This window comes from Harmonia axyridis, chromosome 1, assembly GCF_914767665.1.
Source record: "Harmonia axyridis chromosome 1, icHarAxyr1.1, whole genome shotgun sequence".
Lineage (NCBI taxonomy): Eukaryota > Metazoa > Arthropoda > Insecta > Coleoptera > Coccinellidae > Harmonia > Harmonia axyridis.
The window spans coordinates 68,078,999-68,101,345 of record NC_059501.1 but is presented as its reverse complement, the minus strand read 5'-3'; the positions used below and the strand labels follow the sequence as shown (position 1 = coordinate 68,101,345).

The following is a 22,347-nucleotide window of genomic DNA, read 5'->3' as shown; positions in this document are numbered from 1 at the left end:
GAACATTCTTTCAATCTAAATCACCGTCCTTTTTCACCGACCCTCAGAGGCCGCTAGCTAGCTCGGGAGAGATCTAAAAGGCAGCCACCGATTTAAGAAGTACGTCAGGGGGTGGGTTCTGGTAAATCGGAACCTGAAATGCTACAAGGGTCGAGCAGGATGGGATATGAAGGTGGATCTCAAACACTCAAACTATCTTCTTCTTTTTCTGGACTTATAATTTTATAACTAACCAACAAATATATATTATTTTTTATATACAGTGGAATTTAACGAGCTCCTCAAAATAAAAATAAAGGTAGCAGGGAAATATTATTGTTCTTTACTGTGGTAACCTATGTGTTGATGAAAAAAGAACAATGTAGGTATACTGTTTAATAATTTGTAGGATTTCACATATGCCTACTTATGCGTTTCGTCCCTGGCACACACACCGGACTCATCAGTGTGACTTTGGTATATTTGTGTGTGCCGTGTCACAGATGCTTGGGAAATTTATTATTATCGGGAGCCGCCGGGACTCGAACCCGGCACCTTGTCGCATCTCGGAGAGTGGGTCTACAGTCTAAGCCTCTAGGCCACCGAGTGCTGTGTTTATTGTTGCTATGTTGGCTTTATGAGAAACCGCCACAAATTCAGTCAGATCTGATCGAATTTTACAGATGTTTGTACCAAGTAATAGTATGGGAGAATTTATAGTTTATACTTATTAGATGAAAAATTACTAACGGTTTCTACTCCTAACTTGAATTTGAACTCGTTGTGTTTCTATGTAAGAAATAACGTCCACAATACCTCGCAGGTCAAATAACAAATTCTATTCCTGGAGTCGAAGACTCTTTGGATACTGCTCCTCTAATCTCAATAATCTTCTATTCGGGGGAAAAACCCTGCACACTTCAGTTGTACTGTACCAAAGGTGTTTAGCCAATGGGGCATTCACGTTCTCTCACTCCAAATGCGATAAAAAACATACCTACCTCTACAAGATTTTTCCAATTTTGACTTGATAACTGTCAACTCAATCCGCCTAGGCGATTAAATAAATTTGAATAAATAATTTTCGATAATAAATACCGTGTTGATTGAGTTGTATAAAGTCCATGTTTCACGCAACAACCATAATCTGTATAAAAAAAAGGCTGACCGAGCATCGAGTGCTGTCAGTAAATATTCCAAGGATGTGCAAAATATCCACCGTACCGAACGACAATTTCAAAGGACTTAATACGTTGACATCTAATAAAGAATATTGTAATAGCACCCAAAAAAACCGAATACAATGTGAATTACTCTGACAATGGGGTGTGAAATAATGTTTTCTCGTCCTTTTATTCTTCAAAAACAACTAGAGAAGGCCTAACGGAGACCACTTGTATCCCCAACTCATACTAAATTTTATTAAATTTAGAGTACCAGATCGCTAGATGTTGAATAGTACATGATGGAATTCGTAGATGAAGAAGTAGCTATGAAGTTCAAATCCAATTTTTTTTCTTAGTTTTGTTTATTCTCCTAAAGAATTTGGAACTAACAAGATTTTACCCATCATACATTGGATTTATCTCCAATTGATGAAAACGTGTCTTCGTTGAATCTTACGCATTTTTGGTGATTCCATTCGAATTTAGTGAAACTAATCTCGAGTTTGAACTTCTGAAAGATGTGAAAATACTGGAATACTGAACTATTATACAAAGAAGTTGTCGGAAAGTTACAAATTGGGCAATTGATTTTGAAGCATTACTATAGGAAGCTATCAATTATGTCCGATTGAATTCCAGAGAAACAATAACAAAAAGATGAAAGTAATTATTCTGATAACGATCTTCTCCCAATTCGATCGGAGATAACACTAAGTACCATCGTGAGAAATGATCACGCACACATATGAAGACGTTCAGATGAAACAAGCACCAATTCCTCTATTTCCTGGTCCCGATACAATCTCTTGTATACTAAACGGTCATTCTCGTTTTGCGAAAGATTTTAATGAATCGAGACCATCTTGCGAAACGGTACGTTCACTAATTTGAAAAATGATTCGGAAAGATTGTAAAACGGGCTTAATAGCTTATACGCGTCCTTGGTCCAACTGCTGTTGGTAGGTACTTGATATATCTTGAGGCTGGTTTTTGACAACGAAATTGGATACGTTCTAATTGTCCTTTCACAAAACGATCGTTTTTGATGCGTTTCCGCGTAAGAACGGCTGCATTGAATAGTCGTTCTCAAATATTTTGTTTGTTCAAGGTGGTAATTTAAGAATGAATGAATTGAATGGTAGATATAATGAATTGATTCAGAAAAGGTTACTTATAATCTGGCTCATAACTCTTGATTATTTCATTTTCATGTTATAAGAAAGGAATAATTTGAAGAAAGTCAGTATACAGGGTGTTAGTGAATAAGAGTGACAAATTCAAGGAGATGATTCTGTATGAAAAAATAAATACACTTAAAAATTTTCTCTGTCTGAAATACTCCGTATTCCAAGGCATATACGGCTTGTTGGAGTTCTTCGTTAAAACCGATCATTTATCTATTGCTCTGAAACAGGAAGATATATTCAAATGAAATTGGTTTGGTATCGAGAGGTAGTTATATCGTTTTAATTGACATGTAACTAAGAATTTGATATTAATCTCGCTTTTTTTTAAGGAGAATATGTATTCCTCGTTCAGTTGATGTCAAAAGAATCTCATGCCGTTCTTCATCTAAGCCGCCATTTTTATGAAAACACGCATATTTTTAATTCCTTAGTGAATCATCAATTATTGGGTAATTGTAATTGTAATGCATTTTTTGCATTAGCAAATTTGAGGATTGTTGTTAATGGTATGAAATCAGATGAGAATGTCAAACTGTATTTGGTAATCGTGAATAAAAAATCCGTTCGCGAAGTTTATAAAGCACTTCGTCTAATTTTAAGGTGAACATAATCAGCCTAGTGAGCAAACAATTCGTGTAGTTTTTTCACTAATTTTACACTTCCCGATTCAAAACCATCAACAAGACAAAGAAATGTGCTTACCGAAGAGAATATAACTGCTGTAGCGAGAACTGATGAAGAAGACGTCAAAATTTCGATACGTCGCCGTTCTCAACTTGTTGGCCTTTATATTTCGACTACAAGAAAGATTTCAAATGATCATCGTTTATGCCGCATTTTTGCAGATTGGGCTAAATAGAAACTGGCCGAAGATAAGCATGTTCAGTGATGACGCTCATTTCTGGTTAATTGACTTCGTTAATAGGCAAAATTGCTGTAAATGGAGCAAAACCAATATTCAAGCCTATAACGAATAACCACTGCATCTTTCAGAATTGACTGTTTGGTGTGGTTTACACGCTGACGAAATCAATTTGGTGACTATTTCCAGAAGTGCTCCTGTTAACTGGACCCCTCGTTCATGTGACTTAACGCCACTCGATTATTTTTATGGGGCTATGTTAAGTTAAGTCATTGATTTATACCTACAAACCAGCAACTCTTGAAGCATTGAAAGCCAATATTCAAGCCCCAATAACGCCATACGACCAGATTTATTGAAAGAAAGTAAAAAATTTGATCGAATGATGTAACTCGTAGCAGCGGGAATATATGAAGGAAACCAAATTCAAAAAATGAATGTCATGAAATTATCTACCAGACTGTAGTAATAAAAATTTCCATCAATAATTCTGCCTTGTCTTATTGCTTGACAATTCTCAAACAAAAATTGCATACGAAAAAAGTCTTTAGTTATTTTTTTAACCAAACTGAAGTGACGAACAATTTTTATTCTTTCAAAAAATTGAGAGCAAAAAATAAATAGTCACTCCACAAAAAGAACTCTATTTCGAAATATGAAGCAAAATTTGAACAACAAAACCAAAAGTAATATAGCAAACTGCCATTTTTTAAGCTGAAAAGATATTAAAAACTTTGAGGAACAGTTGTAGTACATGTATCACTTCCAAGAGAGATACACCTTCAAAGGTGAATATGTTGAGGAATGAAAAGAGCTAAAAATTTAGAAACCAAATAAAAAAAATTATTTCAATCATGAATTTGCAAACATGTTTTTCTACGACGATACCTCAAAGTGATAAACATAGATAGAGGGAGCATATGTCATTTTCAGTAAGCAAATTTTGTCCCCAACATGAACTATCAAATTTGACATGAAGCTCGCGGAAATGAAAGCATATCAATAATACGATATTTCACTCAATTCGCGAGTTTCTCCACAAAAAACGCACTTCTTATCTCCCATAGTGAATCAATGTTTCATATTAACTCAAAATATATTGAAATAAATGGCTAAATATATCTGTCATTCAGAAAACAAACTTCAAGCGCACCAAACGACGTGAAACAATCGGTTACACTAGGAGAGCAATAGTTGTCAAACCTTGGATTTCAGCAGGTAGATACAGAAAATAATAAATATTCTGCTTATTATAAAATCGACAATTAGGAAAAATATCGCATTCCAAATAATCAAATTTGCATGTTTTATCGGGAATCACTCAAATAACTATATTTCATTCAATATTATATGCATTCATAACGATATAGTAAAATGGTGGATTTGAAAATATATCACAATCCGACAACGTTAACTAACCATGTTGGGGACATGTGAAAATTGCGTATACTCCGCCTATCCATGTTTATTACTCTATGAGCGATACCTAGTCTATCGCGAAGCCTTTTACTAAAAATAATAAACCCAAATTACGGTGTACTTTCATCCGTTTCTATAAAAACCACAATGTTGAAAAGCGATAGTTGAAAACAGTTGATACCTACATTTCACCTTCATTTTCACAGTGATAAGGCTGAAAGCATAGAAATAGTGATGGTTGTCGATCAGATTAATTAATGAACGATTTGTTTTCCAAATGATTTGGTTCCGGTGTTGTGGAGAATATTTTCAAATCCACTTTCTGATATCTTAATTCACACATTCACACCTTATTCCTTTATATTATGCGATCAGATCTTACCGCAAAAAATTAATTCAATAAACTAGAATCATCAATAAATGTATTAGGAAAATTGATAATGCTCGTAATTGCGCTTCATTGCCATGGAATTCATTCAATCAATCTGTTCAAGTGATACAACTAAATAACAGTTAATGATTGATGGTATTGTAATTGCCTCTACTATGAATATAATAAGAAAATCTATTTATGTATAACTGTGAACTTGAATGCTCTTTATCTTCAATGCATTTTTTTTTCGGCTGATGAAAAAAATTTGCTCATTTCATGAAGGTAGTCCTGAAGTTCTCATTCTGCATGGTGAAGACTATTATAGTCCCATTGCATTACACCTGTTCAATTTTGTTTTTATAATTACTATATTTCCTTGCATCCAACTTCTTTTTGTATAGACGACTCATAATTGTGCCTAATAATAATAATAAGTAGATGACACAAACAAACATGTGGGTATATAGTGTGGTTAAAGGTTCCGATTCGTGATTTCTATAAGATGTTGCCAACTTTACGAAAACAAAATGAAACTTAAAATATTAGGCATTACGGCAAAGTCACCTCCATTGACAAAGCCACACCACTCTACCGTAGCACGAAAAGTCTGTATGAACTCTGATATTCCTACATCTTAATCTTTCGTAACACAGGTATACATTTTCATATACAGGGTGGCCATTTGAAAACGAAACAGACGAGATTACAGACGAAATAAAGTTTTTCGATAGAAATGCTCGGACAGGTCGATTTCTGTTTCGAGGGGGACAACTTAAGATGTAGGTTACGGACGCATAGCGCTTCAACCCTTGCTACTACAACCCTCACCCCCAAATTTTGAATAGGGAAGATGGGGTGAGTGATACCTCATTTGAAAGGTATTTTTATACTGATTTCAGCACAGTAATTGTTTTTTCATTTTATGCATTAGTTCTCGAAATATTCTTAACTAAGTATTTGAAAATGAAGTAGTGTTTTCATGGCACTTGTAGTGTTTTGTGAAAAATCGACATTTTGAGCTTCAAAACAACCATGACTGTGGCTTCCTTCCTAACTAACTAACGCATGAATATTTCGAGAACTAATGCATAAAATGAAAAAACAATTACTGTGCTGAAATCAGTATAAAAATACCTTTAAATTGAGGTATCACTCACCCCATCTTCCCTATTCAAAAATTGGGGGTTAGGGTTGTAGCAGCAAGGGTTGAAGCGCTATGCGTCCGTAACCTACATCTTAAGTTGTCCCCCTCGAAACAGAAATCGACCTGTCCGAGCATTTCTATCGAAAAACTTTATTTCGTCTGTAATCTCGTCTGTTTCGTTTTCAAATGGCCACCCTGTATGTACCTGGAAATACAATTTCATAAATGAAAAACGTTCATTCAGGTCCCGTTAATTCACAAACCAATCCGAATAGCTACACCAATTATCATCAAAATTGTATCAACGGAACATTTGCTCATACTCAAACCTGGATGCACCTTTTTCAATTAAAAACTGAGTTTTAAATGGTACCATATACGATAAGCATTGAATATCTTCTCATGTCAAATTGATACATCATATCGGATAAGAATTGTATCAGTTAAAGCTTTCTCACAAGGAATTGCGGACACACAGACATACATCCACGAATTTAACTGAGTAAGTTGTTCGGAATGGTCTAAAATGCATTTTTCAAGCGGAACTCGTCATTTCAACGAATAGAATAACACAAAAACTGATTGTTCTCTATCATTTCTACATTTCAGACTCTTATATTTCATTTTTTACGGGAAAATTACTATGCAAGCCTTCAAACAGAGCAATTATTTGATAACATTTATTCAGACTCTTCTCCATCGATAACATAGATAGCTTGGAAATCACCATGAAATTTATAAATTGGATAAGTATTCACCAAGTGGTCAATGGTCTCTTCTACAACACACTGTCCACACTGACATAGTGGGCTTTCAATAGAATGCCATTTGAAGAGCATACCATTGCAACGACCATGACCAGTCCTAAGTCGATTCAAAATACACCAAATTTTCCTAGGAAGATTGAAAACTGGAACTCTGAAGGATCAATGATTGGACCTTTGTTGAAGATATTACAAACGTCGAATTTCCTTGTCACTTTCATGAGATTGAAGAAAAGTATTAATCCATAAAGGTTTGCGTGGCTTCAATCCAGCAGTTCTAATATCTGGGAACTTAGATACAATTGAAAATAAGTTCGGGTAGAAATGAAATTTATCCCAAGATTTCTTGACTCCAACTAACCCTGGTAACCAATTGGTGTCACAGGGCGTGTATTGGTGTCACAGGAGCTATGTGCACAGCTCCTACGGCAGCGCTACCTACATGTAAGGAAATGTAGCCTGCTCGAAGCAATAAGGATTTCCCATAATGGAAAGCTCCTTCCTGGGAACTGGGTTGGACATATGAGGATACTGAATCAACTAGATTCAAACCTCCTCGCAAAACCATCAGATATTATGCCAACCACCTACGATTTTGAAACGCCCTTTGAAACGGTTATAAATGACCGTCACAGTGCAATAAGTTTCATAAATCGTCTGGACAAAAAGTCATCTATATGGTTTACAGATGGATCAAAAACAGAGAAGGGCACCGGCATTGGGATATATGGACCTAGACTGAGGATCTCTAAAGCCCTGGGAAGTGAGCCCTCGATTCTACAGACCGAGATAATGGCTGTTTATGTATGCGCCCAGGAGTGTCTCAGAATGAACCTCAAAGGGGCGCATATCTACATCACCACGGACAGCCAAGCCACGCTGAGATCCCTGGAATCGTGCTGTCAGGGGTCTCTGCTGACTTGGGAGTGCCGTAACACCATAAAGCAACTGGCCAGAGGAAATAAGGTGACTCTACTATGGGTACCAGGGTACTGTGGGGTTGAAGGAAATGAGAGAGCGGACGAGCTTGCAAAAAGTGCATCAAGGTTAAGACCTGCTGGACCTGAGCCTTTCTGTGGGATAGGAAAAGACCAATACAAAGCTGCGGTCCAGCTATGGGAGTTGAACAGTAGGACAATCCACTGGACTAACACTCCTAGACTTGCTCAGGCAAAGAAATTCGTGAAGATTTCACCTACTTACACCAGAAAAAACCTGAAGCTGTCACGAGCGGAGCTTCGGGTGATGGTGGGACTGCTTACGGGGCACTGTCGGTACAAACATCATTTGTACCGTATGGGTAAGTCAGCAGACGAGATTTGCAGGCTCTGTGGATCGGAAGTAGAAACTTCTGAACACTTGATAGGCAAGTGTCCAGAGCTGGCTGGCCTAAGAACCATTCACATGGGCAAGCCGGTCCTGGATACCCTGGTAACCAATGTAAAGGTGTTGATCTAATACTGCTAATTTCTATAGAAACGTTAAGTTTTGCATCAATTTTAAGAACATGAGCACTATTGAACCAAACAGAACAACAGTATTCAGCAGAAGAAAAAAACCAATCCCAAAGCTGCCGTACGAAGAGTGCTGGCATCAGCACCCCATAAAGAACTAGCTATGAAATATGAACACTGGGCCGAATTGCCGTCCCTCAAATAAAGGCGCCTGAAACGGTCGCTTCACTGTTTCACCCCTAACGCCAGCCCTAACATTATCTACCCTTGTGGTTGAAGTGATATTTTATCTACTCAAAAGAGTTGCTATAATAACATTTAGCTATTGAAAAAACATTAACATTATCCAGATTTAAATGAATTTAAAAATTCAATTTTGCTTTCGGTTCATATCGACTCTATTGAACGAATATTCATTGTATACATTAAATTATAAATTTTTTGATGCAACTAGAACCTGCAGTAATGTAGTCGGCAACAATTCAACACGCGATTATCAATATATAATTGAATTTTTCAAACCGCACACCAGTTTTTTCCCACCAAAATTAAACAAAGCGGCGTACCGAATAATAAATTAGAGCAAATTATTATGCATATTATCAGTTTTTACGAAAAGGTCCGCTAAATAACGTATTCATCCGCGACAAAACGAACAACCAGCTGAAAATTGATATATCATGTAAATTTATAGATCGCAATACATCGGGTTACATTTTCCCGAAGGGTAGCATTCGAATAATGAAATCAAGTTATAATTATGCAATTGACGGTTTCGTTCTATTGCGCTCGTATCATTCTATCGTATTAATTATGTCGATGAGCCTGTTTGTTCGGGGGGTTTCCTGTGCGGTATAAAGGTGGGTTGAGACTATTTTTGGTCTACCAACTCATCCTTTTCAAATCTGTGCATTAAAATTGGAAAAAAAAACACGTGCCATCGAAGTGATACAAAAAGAGACTGAATTCATGTTTCATACAACTTGCTTCCACTGTTTTTTTTTCCAAAATTCGAGGCTTTATTATAATAAACTGGTTATAACGGGTGTTTTTTTTTCGAGGTATATAACTTTAAGTTGGCATTACTGTTCAAGATGGCGACCGATTTAACAGCTGTCAAGTGATTTATTCTCAGTTTGGTTTGGCAATTCATCATGAATAGACTCACGCCTGAACAACGCTTGCAAATAGTGCAATTTGATTTCGAAAATAATGGTTCTGTACGGAATACGTATCGCGCACTACGTCCATTTTATTTTGTTTTGCGATGAAGCGCACTTCTGGTTGAATGGCTACGTCAACAAACAAAATTGCCGAATTTGGAGTGAAGCTAATCCTCAAGTGTATGTCGAAACACCGTTACATCCAGAAAAACTGACTGTTTGTTGCGCTTTATGGGCTGGTGGAATAATTGGTCCGTACTTCTTCAAAAACGATGATGGCCAGAACGTTACAGTCAATGGTGATCGGTATAGAGCCATGATTACTAACTTTTTCATTCCTGAATTGAACAACCATGATGTCCAGGAGAGGTGGTTCCAACAAGACGGCTTGTCAATCGAATAATACATCGTTGTTTTATTGCAATTTAAAGTTCTATAGCTTTACATTTATGATTCAAAGTATTGTCCATCGTTGGCCACTACTTTCTCCCATTTTTCGAGCAGCGTACGAATCACACGTTGAAATAAACTGGTAATATTTGAAAGCGATCCACAAACCCTGTGTGTGTTCAGTCGGTTCTAACAACTCATAATGCACTAAACCGAGCTGGTCCTACCAAATACTGAGCATGATCTTGGAATCGTGAATATTCGGTTTGGCCGTTGACGTGGAAGCATGGCCGGGATATCCTCATGATTTTCTACGCTTGGGATTATCGTAATGAACCCATTTTTCGTCTTCAGTCACAATGCGATGCAGAAATCCATTTCGTCTCTGCCTTGTAAGCAGCTGTTCACAAGCAAACAAACGTCGGCTTCAACTAGTACGGCTCCCAATTTCCTTGTTTCTGAATCATTCCAATGACTTCCAGGCGTTTTGAAATGACTTGTTGGGTCACTTCCAATAATCCTGCCTATTCTTGTTGCGTTTGAAACGAGTCTTGATCAAGTATTGCCTCCAATTCTGCATCTTCGAAAACCTTCTCTCTCCCACCGCCATGCTGGTCTTCGACGTCAAAATCATCATTCTTGAAGCTTTGGAACTACTCTCGGCACGTTTTTTCACGAATAGCGGCCTCATTATAGGTATTTCAAGATGAGCCTCAGGCGCAGATTTCTTCATAGTAAGGGAGAAAATTAAAACCTTCCGCAAATGACGAGAATTTGGCTCGTAAGCTGAAATGTTTAATCGTGAATAACTGTATGATGCAGACACAAATCGACTAATATTTCGATGGCGTTATGTTCCCAAATAGCTAAACTTATTGTATGACATCTACGATCTATTTATTTCGACTACCACTCACCGATATAACCATTTATTTCAAAACGGCGGAAGCAAAGTTGTACACCATAAAACTTTAATTGACCTGTCAACTCGTTGATAGTCAAAAATGAACTGAAATTGAACTCAGATTTGATTGAGCAAATCACCACGATCAAAGTTTTATGAAACTCACCATAATGGTGGGTCAATTGAAAATAAGGAGTAGGGATTCATTATACAGGGTGATTCTGATAAATGGGCGGAAGCTAAGGGTAGACAGAGAAGAGACATTCTGTATTTATAATTAAGATACAGAGTGTTTTATTAATGTTTTATCAATTTCTTCAAGTAACAATAACTTTCAAACTGTCGTGAATTTTTCTTCAGGTCCGGCCTAGGAACCTGGGTTGGGTTGAATCTTATTTATCATTTTTCCTAGACCGGATCTGAGTAAAAATTCAGTTGCTTTACCTGAATGAAGCAGTTGTTGCAGAGAATAAACGTAACAAATATCATGAAAATATAAAGAGTGGATGAAAGAAATTGACAAAATCAATAAAACACTCTGTTTCTCGATTATAAGATAGATAGACCCTTCAAATATAGGTTATTCTGACTCGCCTCAGTGTCCTCTAACTACCCTTAGCTTTCGCCCATTTACCGATGAATCACTCCGTATATAAATACCTAATAACAAAAGGGTGTGAAAGTGAGAAATAAAGTCAATAGAAGCTTAAATTCAGGTGTTGATATATTTTCTACACTCTATTTATCATTTCCGAACATGAATTCACAATTCACTCAAATAAACGGTGAACGTAATTTAAGAAAGTCGAGTTGTATAACTGCAATAGGTACCTCATCAGTAACGAATCTGAAAAATCAACAACACTTCACGCATTTGTGAGGTGAATGTAATGGATCGCAAATAATTCAATTAACAAAGCAATAATAGTAAATCTTTGATCTACCGGTACAATTTCCAATCAGCTTACGATGATTTCGAGTTCAAATAATCTCCTAAATGTAAGGAAGCAATTATTAGGTACACTTTAATAACACTCCCACATAGCAAATTCTAAACACAATTGGTTCTTCAAGTATAATGAATAAAATAACAGTTCTTTCGATTCGATCGGTCTCTATGATCACGAATTAGTCAGTAATATGATTTTTTTACGTTCACAAGATATCGAAACTGCTCTGGAGTTCCGTGATCAGCTTAAATACACGTTAGAGCAAAGAATAGTGGAAGTGAGTTGGTACCAACTACTTAGGAAACTTATAATGTGTATTGTTTCCATATTCCGGTGTTTCTCCTAGATATCGGAAGAAAATGGTTTCTTTGTTAGGAGTTCCTGATATAAATTCATGAGATAGATTACTCTTCCTCTTCTCAAGACTTACACTCTCATCTTGTTTTATCAGTTTCAATACCTACCCACTGCAATAGTGTATTAGTCTTTGTACCCTTTAAATAAATTTCGGATTCATATTCCATAAAAAAAGGTGAAATTCACTGATTTTTCTTAAAACAGTGTTTTTTTCGAAAAATTAAAGGTTTTCAATTTTTTCTCTATAATTTTAATAAACCTCTTTTGAAAGCAAATTCTATTCAAGAATGATCAAAAGATAGTGCCAAATTTCTTCGAATATCTGTGAAAACATCTATTTCAAGGAAATTCAGTTAATTTCGCTATATCGTGATGAAATCTGTATATCCTTCAGGGCGTTGAATGAAATATGGAAAAAGTTATGTGAATTTTACAAAATTTGACAATTTAATGTTCAGATAGCCGGGACATCACTAGAGTTGTTGAATGCTGCAGACAATGTCATCTTGAATTTGTTACCGAATAAATATGAATACGCTCACAATATTTTTTGTAAGCATACTTTTTCGTTATTAATAAATCATATCAATAGACATGAATGAAACTTTTGGAGACATTCATTCACTTAAATGAATAGGAATCGGTCATATGTTCCCATAATGTTTTTTTTTTTGTTAAAATTACTTGACCTTTCTTATGCAAAAGTTTGTCGTTGAGCTACTAAATCACCCTGTATTTAGAAGTTACCTACATATTTATGTATGGTTCACTTTTTAAGTTGCCTTAAAATTTGGTATTGCATGTCGCCGTGATGAATTATACAGTGTGATCCAACGAAAACTTAACACCTCGATTTCCCGGCTTGCGACCTTAAAATTTATTTTTTCATTGTGTTATTTCATTATCGACAGATATTTTGTAGCGAAATTTTAGGGTCATACCGAATGTCCCAAGTTATCGTATACAGGCGATATCTAGATTATTTGACAAGATAATACAAAAATGAAAAAATTGCTTTGAATAACATCAAAGTACCTTCACAATGATGTATAAAAAAAATTCTTACATTTGACAGTCCTGTGGTAGCAACCCCTAACTTTTTATTTTCAAATGGCACCCCCTGTATATTGTCATTCTATTTGGAATACAACGATTGCACATACTTGGTATTTTTAATTAAAAATAATGAAAACTTGATCATTTTGTGAAGTATCACTTGCATCCAAAATACCTACTATGCAATACAAAAAACGGAGAAACATTTAAAGCAAGTGTACAAAATTATCTGGTATCTTATTATTATTATCTTGTATTATTTTATTATTTCTCGGTTTTTCGAAACAAAAAAATCATCTAGCTCTCATATAGTAGCTCTTTTAAGTGTGTGAAGTTTGTAAAAACAAACAAAAAAGAAGAAGACACAAAATATGTTTTCGTTAATAAAAACAAAATATATTTTGTGTCTTCTTTTACGTTATTTATTTATCCTTATAAAAATGAAATGCCTCCACCCAGGTTTGTACAAACTTCACATATGAGAAGTAGATGAATTTTTTGTTTCAAAAAAGATAAGATGATAAATAATTTTCTCTAATTCTGTGGTTATTCCGTTCATTCTTCCACATCTTGTAGAACAAAATCGTGCGAGAATATATCAGAAACGCACAGTTTTCATGGTTATATTTTATTATTCTATGTTGGTACTCCGAACTTTCCGCCACGGCTTTATCTGTCAATTCATCAATTTGCCTTGAAGAAATCAGTTCTGCCAACCAACATTTTTCAATGCAAAAATCACTAAAATATATTTATGGAAATATTTCATTAATTTCAATGAAAATGCAATGAATTAGAGAAAATAATGTATAATACTCGTACAGAAGGCTCATTCTACCACTCGTTCATTCCAAAACTCGCCACTTCGTGGCTCGTTTTTGAATTTTGAACTCGTGGAAGAATATCAATGCCTTCTGCACTTGTATTATAAATAACTATTATACACTTGCTTTAAATGTTTCTTCGTTTTTCAATTGCATAGAAGATATTTTGGTTACAATTCATACTTCACAAAATGGTGAAGTTTTTTAGAATGACACGCAATTTTCACTGACAATATACAGGGGGTGTCATTTGAATATAAAAAGTTAGGGGTAGCTACTACAGGGCCCCTCATACCTTTTCAAAATAATAAACGCCTTTATTGGATAGATGCATTCTACTCAGGGGCGAAGTCTAGCAATGCTATTCAACTTAATCCCCCGAGTAGAAAAAACACAATAACATGATTTACCTACATTGAATAATTATATTAAAAAAATTAATACTCTAAGACAAAAAATCAAAGGGTTGTGCTCATCGCCGTTAGGGGGTTGAAGTTACGGGGATAAAAAATGCGGAAAAGTTGTTCCCTCTTGAATCAGAAATTGACGGGTCCGAGCGATTTTCCACATTTTCATTTTAAAGTCGGAAAATCGAGTTGTTCAGTTTTCGTTGGACCACCCGAAATAAAGAGAATTTGAATGATTTCGAAGTTTTTGTAATGAACGCAACTTGTATGCCACTTTACAGAATGCTGTCCGGAAAATTTTGAAATTGGGACAAGTTGTTAACTAGTTGTTGCAACTTTTTTAAATATTTTTCAGGCATAAATAAACAAGATATTGTTTCTGTCGGTCATTAGGAACAATTTCGGTCAATGCTGCGCTAATAGGTTTAAATGCTTCAAATAGGAATGAGGAATGAAAATCCTCATTGTTTTGAGCGTGAATTTTCCTATTTTCCAAAGTGAAACTTTGTATCTGTATATTAAAAGACAGTAGTGATAAAGGTTGACGGCCTAGATAGAATAACTTTTAGGCATCGAAAAGTTCTTTGCTTGGCGATGATTTAGAATACTCGATTTTGTGGTTCCAATTCACTTCGAGAAAGTATAGGCATTCTTAAATTCAATTTCAAAAAATAACGACGTTCATAAAAGTTTACGAATTTCAGTTGAATTAGTGGTTTCGAGAAATATGAATGAAGACGTTAAGACATCCAATAAAGATGTTCTTCTACAACTAAATAACATAATTCATAGCAAATCAAGATCAGTGGGTGTTCAAACCTATCGTTTCTTCATTCTTCATACATGGATGCTCCTCTGAAATGTCCGAGTTCCTCATTGCCAAGATACCGGCGTCCTTCACAAGGAGAATTGGCAAATTAAAGCACTCGAAATTGGACAAGAACGAGAAGCACTATCATTGACATTGCCTGGTATCGTGGAGGGATAGTTGCTTGGAGGGGTTAGTTGAAGAGTACGACGTATAGACTACTATGGTACTTGAGGAAATAGCTACAAATCGGTTTTTCTAGCGGGCACATGAAAGTGATATGAACTCGTATAGTTTTATGCGGATATAAGCTTAGTTTGTTTATGTGAAAGTTGGTTGTTTGCTTGTTGGAAATACAACGAATGAGATGGCCAATTCTATGGAACAGACAAGGGGTTTTCTTGTCGCACTGGTGATTTTAGCCGGTGAGTTCTGAAAAGTTTCATATTTTTTTGGCGTATATTTGGTATTTCTGATAGATTTACAGAACTTAATGAATTTGATGAGAGTGAGTTATAATATATTATATATAAACCTAGGGACTGAAGTGGTATTTTCAATCCTAAGGAGAAAATTCGCCGAGGGATGGAAAAACTACTTTGGAAAACTATTTGAAATATATAATATCATATGGATTATGATTAAATTAAAAATAACACCTTCCATAACAAATAATTAATTTGTCAAAAACGTTTCAAATTAGAATTGATATTACCCTAGTAACGGGATGTCAATCACTTTGGATACATAGGGATTAAACATCAACATTAAAAATCAAGTCCCTGAAATTAGGAACTAAAACTAATAATTCAATAACTGAAGTATATTGGTTGCTTTTTCACATGGAGTAATAAGCTTAGATAGATGGAGTATACGCAATTTTTACATGTCCCCAACATAGTGAGATTACGTTGTCGGATTGTGATATATTTTCAAATCCACAATTTTACTATATCATTATGAATGTATATTATATTGAATGAATAGCTATTATTACAACTAGGGAAATATGAATAGTATATTTCCCGAGGTTGTCAAAGTTACATCCCGAGGGCGGAGCCCGAGGGATGTATAGACAACCGAGGGAAATGTATTCATATTTCCCGTGGTGTAATCAATAGTTTTTTTCTGATTGAAACAATCTGATAAGGAAAAATTATTATTAGATTGTATATTTTTGTAATAATTAAATTTTTAACGTTGCTATGGGCCATGTTTCTGAGAATCTTGGTTGACTGGTTTCATTTTGACGTCTTGTCAAAAATAAAATTAATGAAAAAATGTCGAACTACGTCGAAACTCAAGCGGCAAAGGCCCGTGAATCTTTGGTTCCAGCCAAATCTCAAGCTGCCTACAGTAAAGAGTACGAATGCTTTCAGGAGTGGAAAAGAAAAAAATTGGTGGACGGTGTGAGCGATAGTATTTTGTTAGCATATTTCCAAGATTTGGTATGTTGCTCTGATTCTTGTTATTCTTGATGTATGATTAATTCATTCGATCCCCAGTCCCAGAAATATTCTCCAAACACGTTATGGCCGAAACTATCGATGTTAAGATCAATGCTACATTTGAAGGAAAAAACTGATGTCAAATTATTCGATGAAGTCGAAGCATTTGTTAAGAACAAAAATAAAGGATACGTTCCTAAAAAATCATCAGTGTTGTCCCGGGAGCAGCTCAAGACATTCTTGAGTGAAGCTCCTAATGACGTTTTTTTGATGTATAAGGTAAAAGTTTCATTTTGATTTCCTCTGTTGATAAGATTTTTACATTCATAATTTTGAAGGTTGTTTTAATAATGGAAATCTTTGGCGCCTGCAGAACACGAGAGTTGGTGAATATGCTATCTTCAGATATCGAAGATCGTGGTTCGGTAATCATAATCAAAGTCTCAAAGACTAAGAATGATATAAACAGAATATTCACTATAATTGATGAAGAAGATCTGGGTGCTGCTCGTTTGGTGAGGGAGTATTCAGCGTTGCGCCCGCAAGGCGTTCTTAGGTTCTTCGTAGCTTATAGGAATAAGAAGTGTACTCTTCAGCCTGTCGGCAAAAATACCTTCGGAAAAATTCCGAGTAAGGTTGCTGAATGGTTGGGTTTAGATAATCCGAAAACCTATACAGGTCATTGTGGAAGACGAACATCCGCGACATTGGTTGCCGATGCGGGAGCCTCAATGACAACACTCAAGAGACATGGTGGTTGGAAAAGTTCGTCTGTTGCAGAAGGCTATCTGGCGGACAGTATGCTGCACAAAAATAAGGTAGCGAAGATGATAGCAGGTGTGGAGGGTGAGCCATCTGCAGCATCACAATCTTTGAAGACCGTTTTGGGAGAATCGTCCGAGACTGCTGCTGCAAGGAATGTTCTCAAGAAAACTGTAGTCTCGTCGTCGAATAATTATGAACAAGATATTTCTTCTTCCTTTGTATCTGGTGGAAATACTTTTAGTGGAAATTTCAACAATTGCAGTTTCCATTTTGTTACTAAATAAAGAAATAGTTTCATATTTCCCTAGGGAAATATGAACTGACGTTTCATATTTCCCTTGGGAAATATGAGTGTGTTATGACACATGGTAACTAAGGCGATATAGCTCAATATTGGTTCGATCAGAAAAAAATATATTTATTTGAGTGATTCCCGATCAAATATACAAATTTGAATATTTAGAATCCGATATTTTTCCTAATTGTTAAATTCATAATAAGCAGAATATTAATTATTCTCTGTATCTACCTGCTGAAATCCAAGGTTTGCCAACTTTTGCTCTCCTATTGTCATCGGTTGTTTCCCATCGTTTGGCGCGCTTGAAGTTTATTTTCTGATATATTTAGTTATTTATTTCGATATATTTCGAGTAAATATGAAATGTTTATTCACTATGGGACATAAGAAATGCGTTCTTTGTGGAGAAACTCGAGAATTGAGTGAAATATCGTATCACTGATATGTTTTCATTTACGCGCTCTTCATGTCAAAGTTGATAGATCATGTTGGGGACAAAATTTTTTTACTGAAAATGACATATGCCCCCTCTATTTATGTTTATTACTCTGAGGTTTTGCTGCTCCATTTCAAAATCAAATTTCAATAACGTATATATACATAGGTGTGTAATAAAAAAAAACTAGTTCATTTGACATAAATTGATGGGGTAACTGATTCAAAATAGGCTTTTAGGGTAATAGGTACAAGTTTTCATGTCGTACGAATTAGAATTAATATTCAATTTCTAATACTAACACAATAAATATGTAGATATTGAATGGTATATAAGATCTAGGTTGATGGGACCTTTTAATTCAAAGATGCAATCATTTTTCCATCGTTTCATGTTTTCTGGCCTAATAAATCAATTCAAATAAATGATATGAATTTTTCAAGAAATTTTTTAATGCTTCTGAACGAATTATTGTCAAAATCCTGTACATCACTCGAAAATAATCAACTCTCAATCCATTTTTGGAATAAACAGACTGCAACTTTTTGTCTTGAACTAGACATCGTATCTATAAAAATTTCGTCTTTTTTGTATTCACTTAAATTTTGACACTTCTTCAATACCTGTAATAGACTCGTTATAAACAGCTAACTTTCTATGCTAGCGCACGTTAGTGATGAGAATATGTTGGTGGTGTAAAATTTTTGGGGGTCGTACTTGACTCGTCGTTACGATGTCCAAGTTGATCAGCTTACGAAGAAGCTGTGCAAGGGTGTTTTTCTGTTGAAAAGAATGTCCTGAGGGTGGCCTATTTCGCACTCATAGAATCATATCTAAAATATGGCATATTGGCGGGGGTAACTGCTCCTCTCGCCACCGAATTTTTGCGATGCAGACGAGAGCCTTTAGGATAGTTTCTGCTGCAGGTTATCACGATGATATAATGCCCATGTCCATAGATAGGAGAATTCTGGCATTCCCCTCTTGATATAGTGTTTATATTTGCGCACAAGAATAGGGGTAACTTCGATATTATCGAGTCTTATCATAATTATTGTACGCGAGAAAGACATCAATTTAGAATTGAAAAATGTCGCCTAAGTAAAACTCAAAGTGGTGCTTCCTATTTGTGTATAAAGCTTCTTAATAGGATCCTTCGGCTTTTCAGTACTTCCCCTCATATAAGTAAGTCCAAGCAAATAATTAAGAGACTGCTACTTCAATAGGCTTTTTATGCTATTGATGAGTTTTTGAACTGTGATGTAAGATCAGTTTGGGCTCGTTGTGAGCTGGTTTTTACCTCTTATTGTTAACAAATATTTTTTATTTTTCCTTTTGCAGAATTTCGGACAAGTCCAAAAAAATATGAATTGTAAGGCACGAGTGAATAAATCCACTTTTTTTTTCTGTGTAGAAGATGAACAGCTGGCACAATCCTCATGAAATTGAACCTTTCCACTATTTTGCAACTGGTCTCATATGGTTGATAATTTTTTCAATTCTTGAAAAAAAAAATTTCATATGGGTTTAATAACTTTGAAACCATCTTACAAACTTAACTAATTATCAAACCTAGCCGAGATATTCGGACCCGGGATTATCCCTGAAGGAAATTTCAATTTTATAGCATTCCGTTCGAGAGTTATCGTATATAAGGCGGCCGGCAAAATCGATTTGAACCTCATCTGCGAGATGAACAGAATCATATGAGTCCCTACTCGGCTCCGAAAATTACAGATATTCGGACAATAAAGAATAAGTCGAAAACAATAGAATCTATAAGGTTCATTGATACTATTTCGTTGACTACAAAGTCCAAATCCTAATAATTTCTAATTGCATTTTGTAAATTCTCCTTCAGAATCCAAAATAAATAATGGAAAAAGTTCCTCATGGAGTTAAATTTCATTAGTTTTCCTATCGTTTTCAGCTGAATTATTAGATTTAACAAGAAAATGAATATTTATTTTCAATATGAAAAAAAAGTATCTAATTCTAGACATTGATGAATAATTGAAAAACTCAGAGATCATATAAATGAACAAAAATATACCGCATTTTCAGTATTTTGTTCAACCCTAATCTACGAGGGTCCTACATAAAGTTTTCGGATCCTGTACCTACCGCTACCGTATCGAATAATGAAGTCCTTATAATCCTGAATTGTAGAAGTCTCAACAAAGGAACCCATAATTTACAAAGTATCTAGACTCTTCATTATGTTGAAACAGTGAAATGTTCAAGAAGTGTAGAATAACTTTTGGTTGTTTTCTTTTTATTCCATCACACGATGTTCCTGTTCTTGGTTCGCACCTTCCTCAGGACACTAAGATTATATAATAAAAACATCACAATCATTGATTACAAAAATGACGTTTTATTTTCATAAGTTCCCAATCAAGGACCTGAATGTTGACTGATGGAATAAAAAAGAGACTCAAAAAAATATTTTTTTTAGATTCCTTAGATATATCACTAGTTGAGGTTTCCATAAATAGGAAAGTCTCATAATTATATATTAACCATAGGGTTCATGTTGACATTCAACAAACCGGTAGCACTGCACCTTAGACCTTGAAATCCTTCTACAAGAAGAGATTAGCTGTTTTGTGAATTCGCAGGATGAATGCAAGAGAGTACAGTTATGTGGTCTCCAAAAGTGCAGATGACGCATGAATGAATAAGTGCTCTTAAACTGAAGACTTCACGGCAGTACTTTCTTTTTTTTTTTTGAGGTTGTAGAAACTTTAATTAATATAACTCTGACAACAAATCTGATAAAACACACGACTGGGAAGCTATGATATTTTTATCCATTATATCCAATCTTGTTTTCGTAAAAAATAAAAGTTTACCCAATAAAAGAAGCTCTTGTGCTTTAATGTATAACAAAACAATACCATTGTCATTTCAACTCTATCATATATCACATTACACTCAACCGAGTTTCAAAAAACTAAACGGAACTAGAGAAACCATAGGATTTAACCATTTTGAAACCATATTTTATCGGAAAGGTTGGTATTTCCCATTGTTTTAAGGATGTTTCGAAATTAAACCTCGTCCACATACCTGTGCAATGATAGAAACAATATCCATTTCTGTATTAGCCTTCGACTGAAATGTATAACTTTTTCGAAGGAAATTGACATAGAACTTATTAATTGCTAATAAATTGACTATAGATTTTTTCAATGAATTATTCTAGGATTTCTATTTTCAGTCGTCGACGAGTAATTTCAAAGTTATACCCATAAAAAAATGAGGAAATTCTCTTAAAACGTTTCAAAGTTGCATGTAATAAGATCCGTAATAATCCAGACGTAATAAACAAGGCTATTAGGCATAATTTGAAAAGGGCGAAAATGTGTATCAAACAAAACGATGCTCCTTTCAAGCAACATCTATGATTCTTTGAAATTTTTTATTCATTTATTTATGTTTAGTTATTCATTCATTGTTGCTAATTTGTCACAACATAAGCCATGTGTTTCTGGAAAATACTTACGAATATTCCCATCAAATTCTTAGCTTGTTGAAAGTCCCATATTTTCTAATACAGACCTGATTTTTTTGATGAAGATTAATCGGCAGATCGATGAAACTCCCTGTATATCTTAGGATTCCCATCATTATCCCAAAGAAACTCCCATTCAAATAATTTTTAGCAAGTATTGATTACTGAATATTTACAGTTTTGATTATTGCATTATTTGTTGTTGATACAATGAATAAGGAAGGACAATACATGTTTTTTGTTTCTTCCACCATTCTAAGTTTCCTTTTAGCATATAGCCAATAGGTTATATGATTATCAGTTGAAAATAGAATTTTCTATATAAATCATTATAATTATAACTCATTCGTTGTGAATATCATCTATCCATTAGAAGATCATATCTTTCATAAATCAATCAAATAAATTGATATTGACTACTATGAGCAGAAACATTCTCACTTCGTTTGATGCAACAGTCAACAACTAGCACTCTTAGCTTCTTGGACCAGAACGTTTCAACATAATTCTGAAACTCGCTCATTGCTTTATGGTTTTCCATAATCAACATAAGACATTTTATGAAAGACGGTTCTTTCTCGATTTATACACAATAAATCACTCGAGGTATTCAATTAAGTTATTTTTGATCAGATTGATCTTTTATCTATGGGAGAAAGTGAAGTCCAAGAAGTGA

The 22,347-nt window shown here is 35.0% G+C and overlaps 1 protein-coding gene across 1 annotated transcript in view; it reads left to right on the top strand.

Moving 5' to 3' along the window:
• Positions 1-15,428: 15,428 nt before the first annotated feature.
• LOC123675735 (tight junction protein ZO-1) overlaps positions 15,429-22,347 on the top strand; it is a 58,661-nt gene continuing 51,742 nt past the window's right edge. The window contains exon 1 of the mRNA XM_045611220.1: positions 15,429-15,632. Within this exon, the coding sequence (XP_045467176.1) occupies positions 15,575-15,632 (58 nt within the window). The 5' untranslated portion in view covers positions 15,429-15,574. The remainder of the gene's footprint in view (positions 15,633-22,347) is intronic.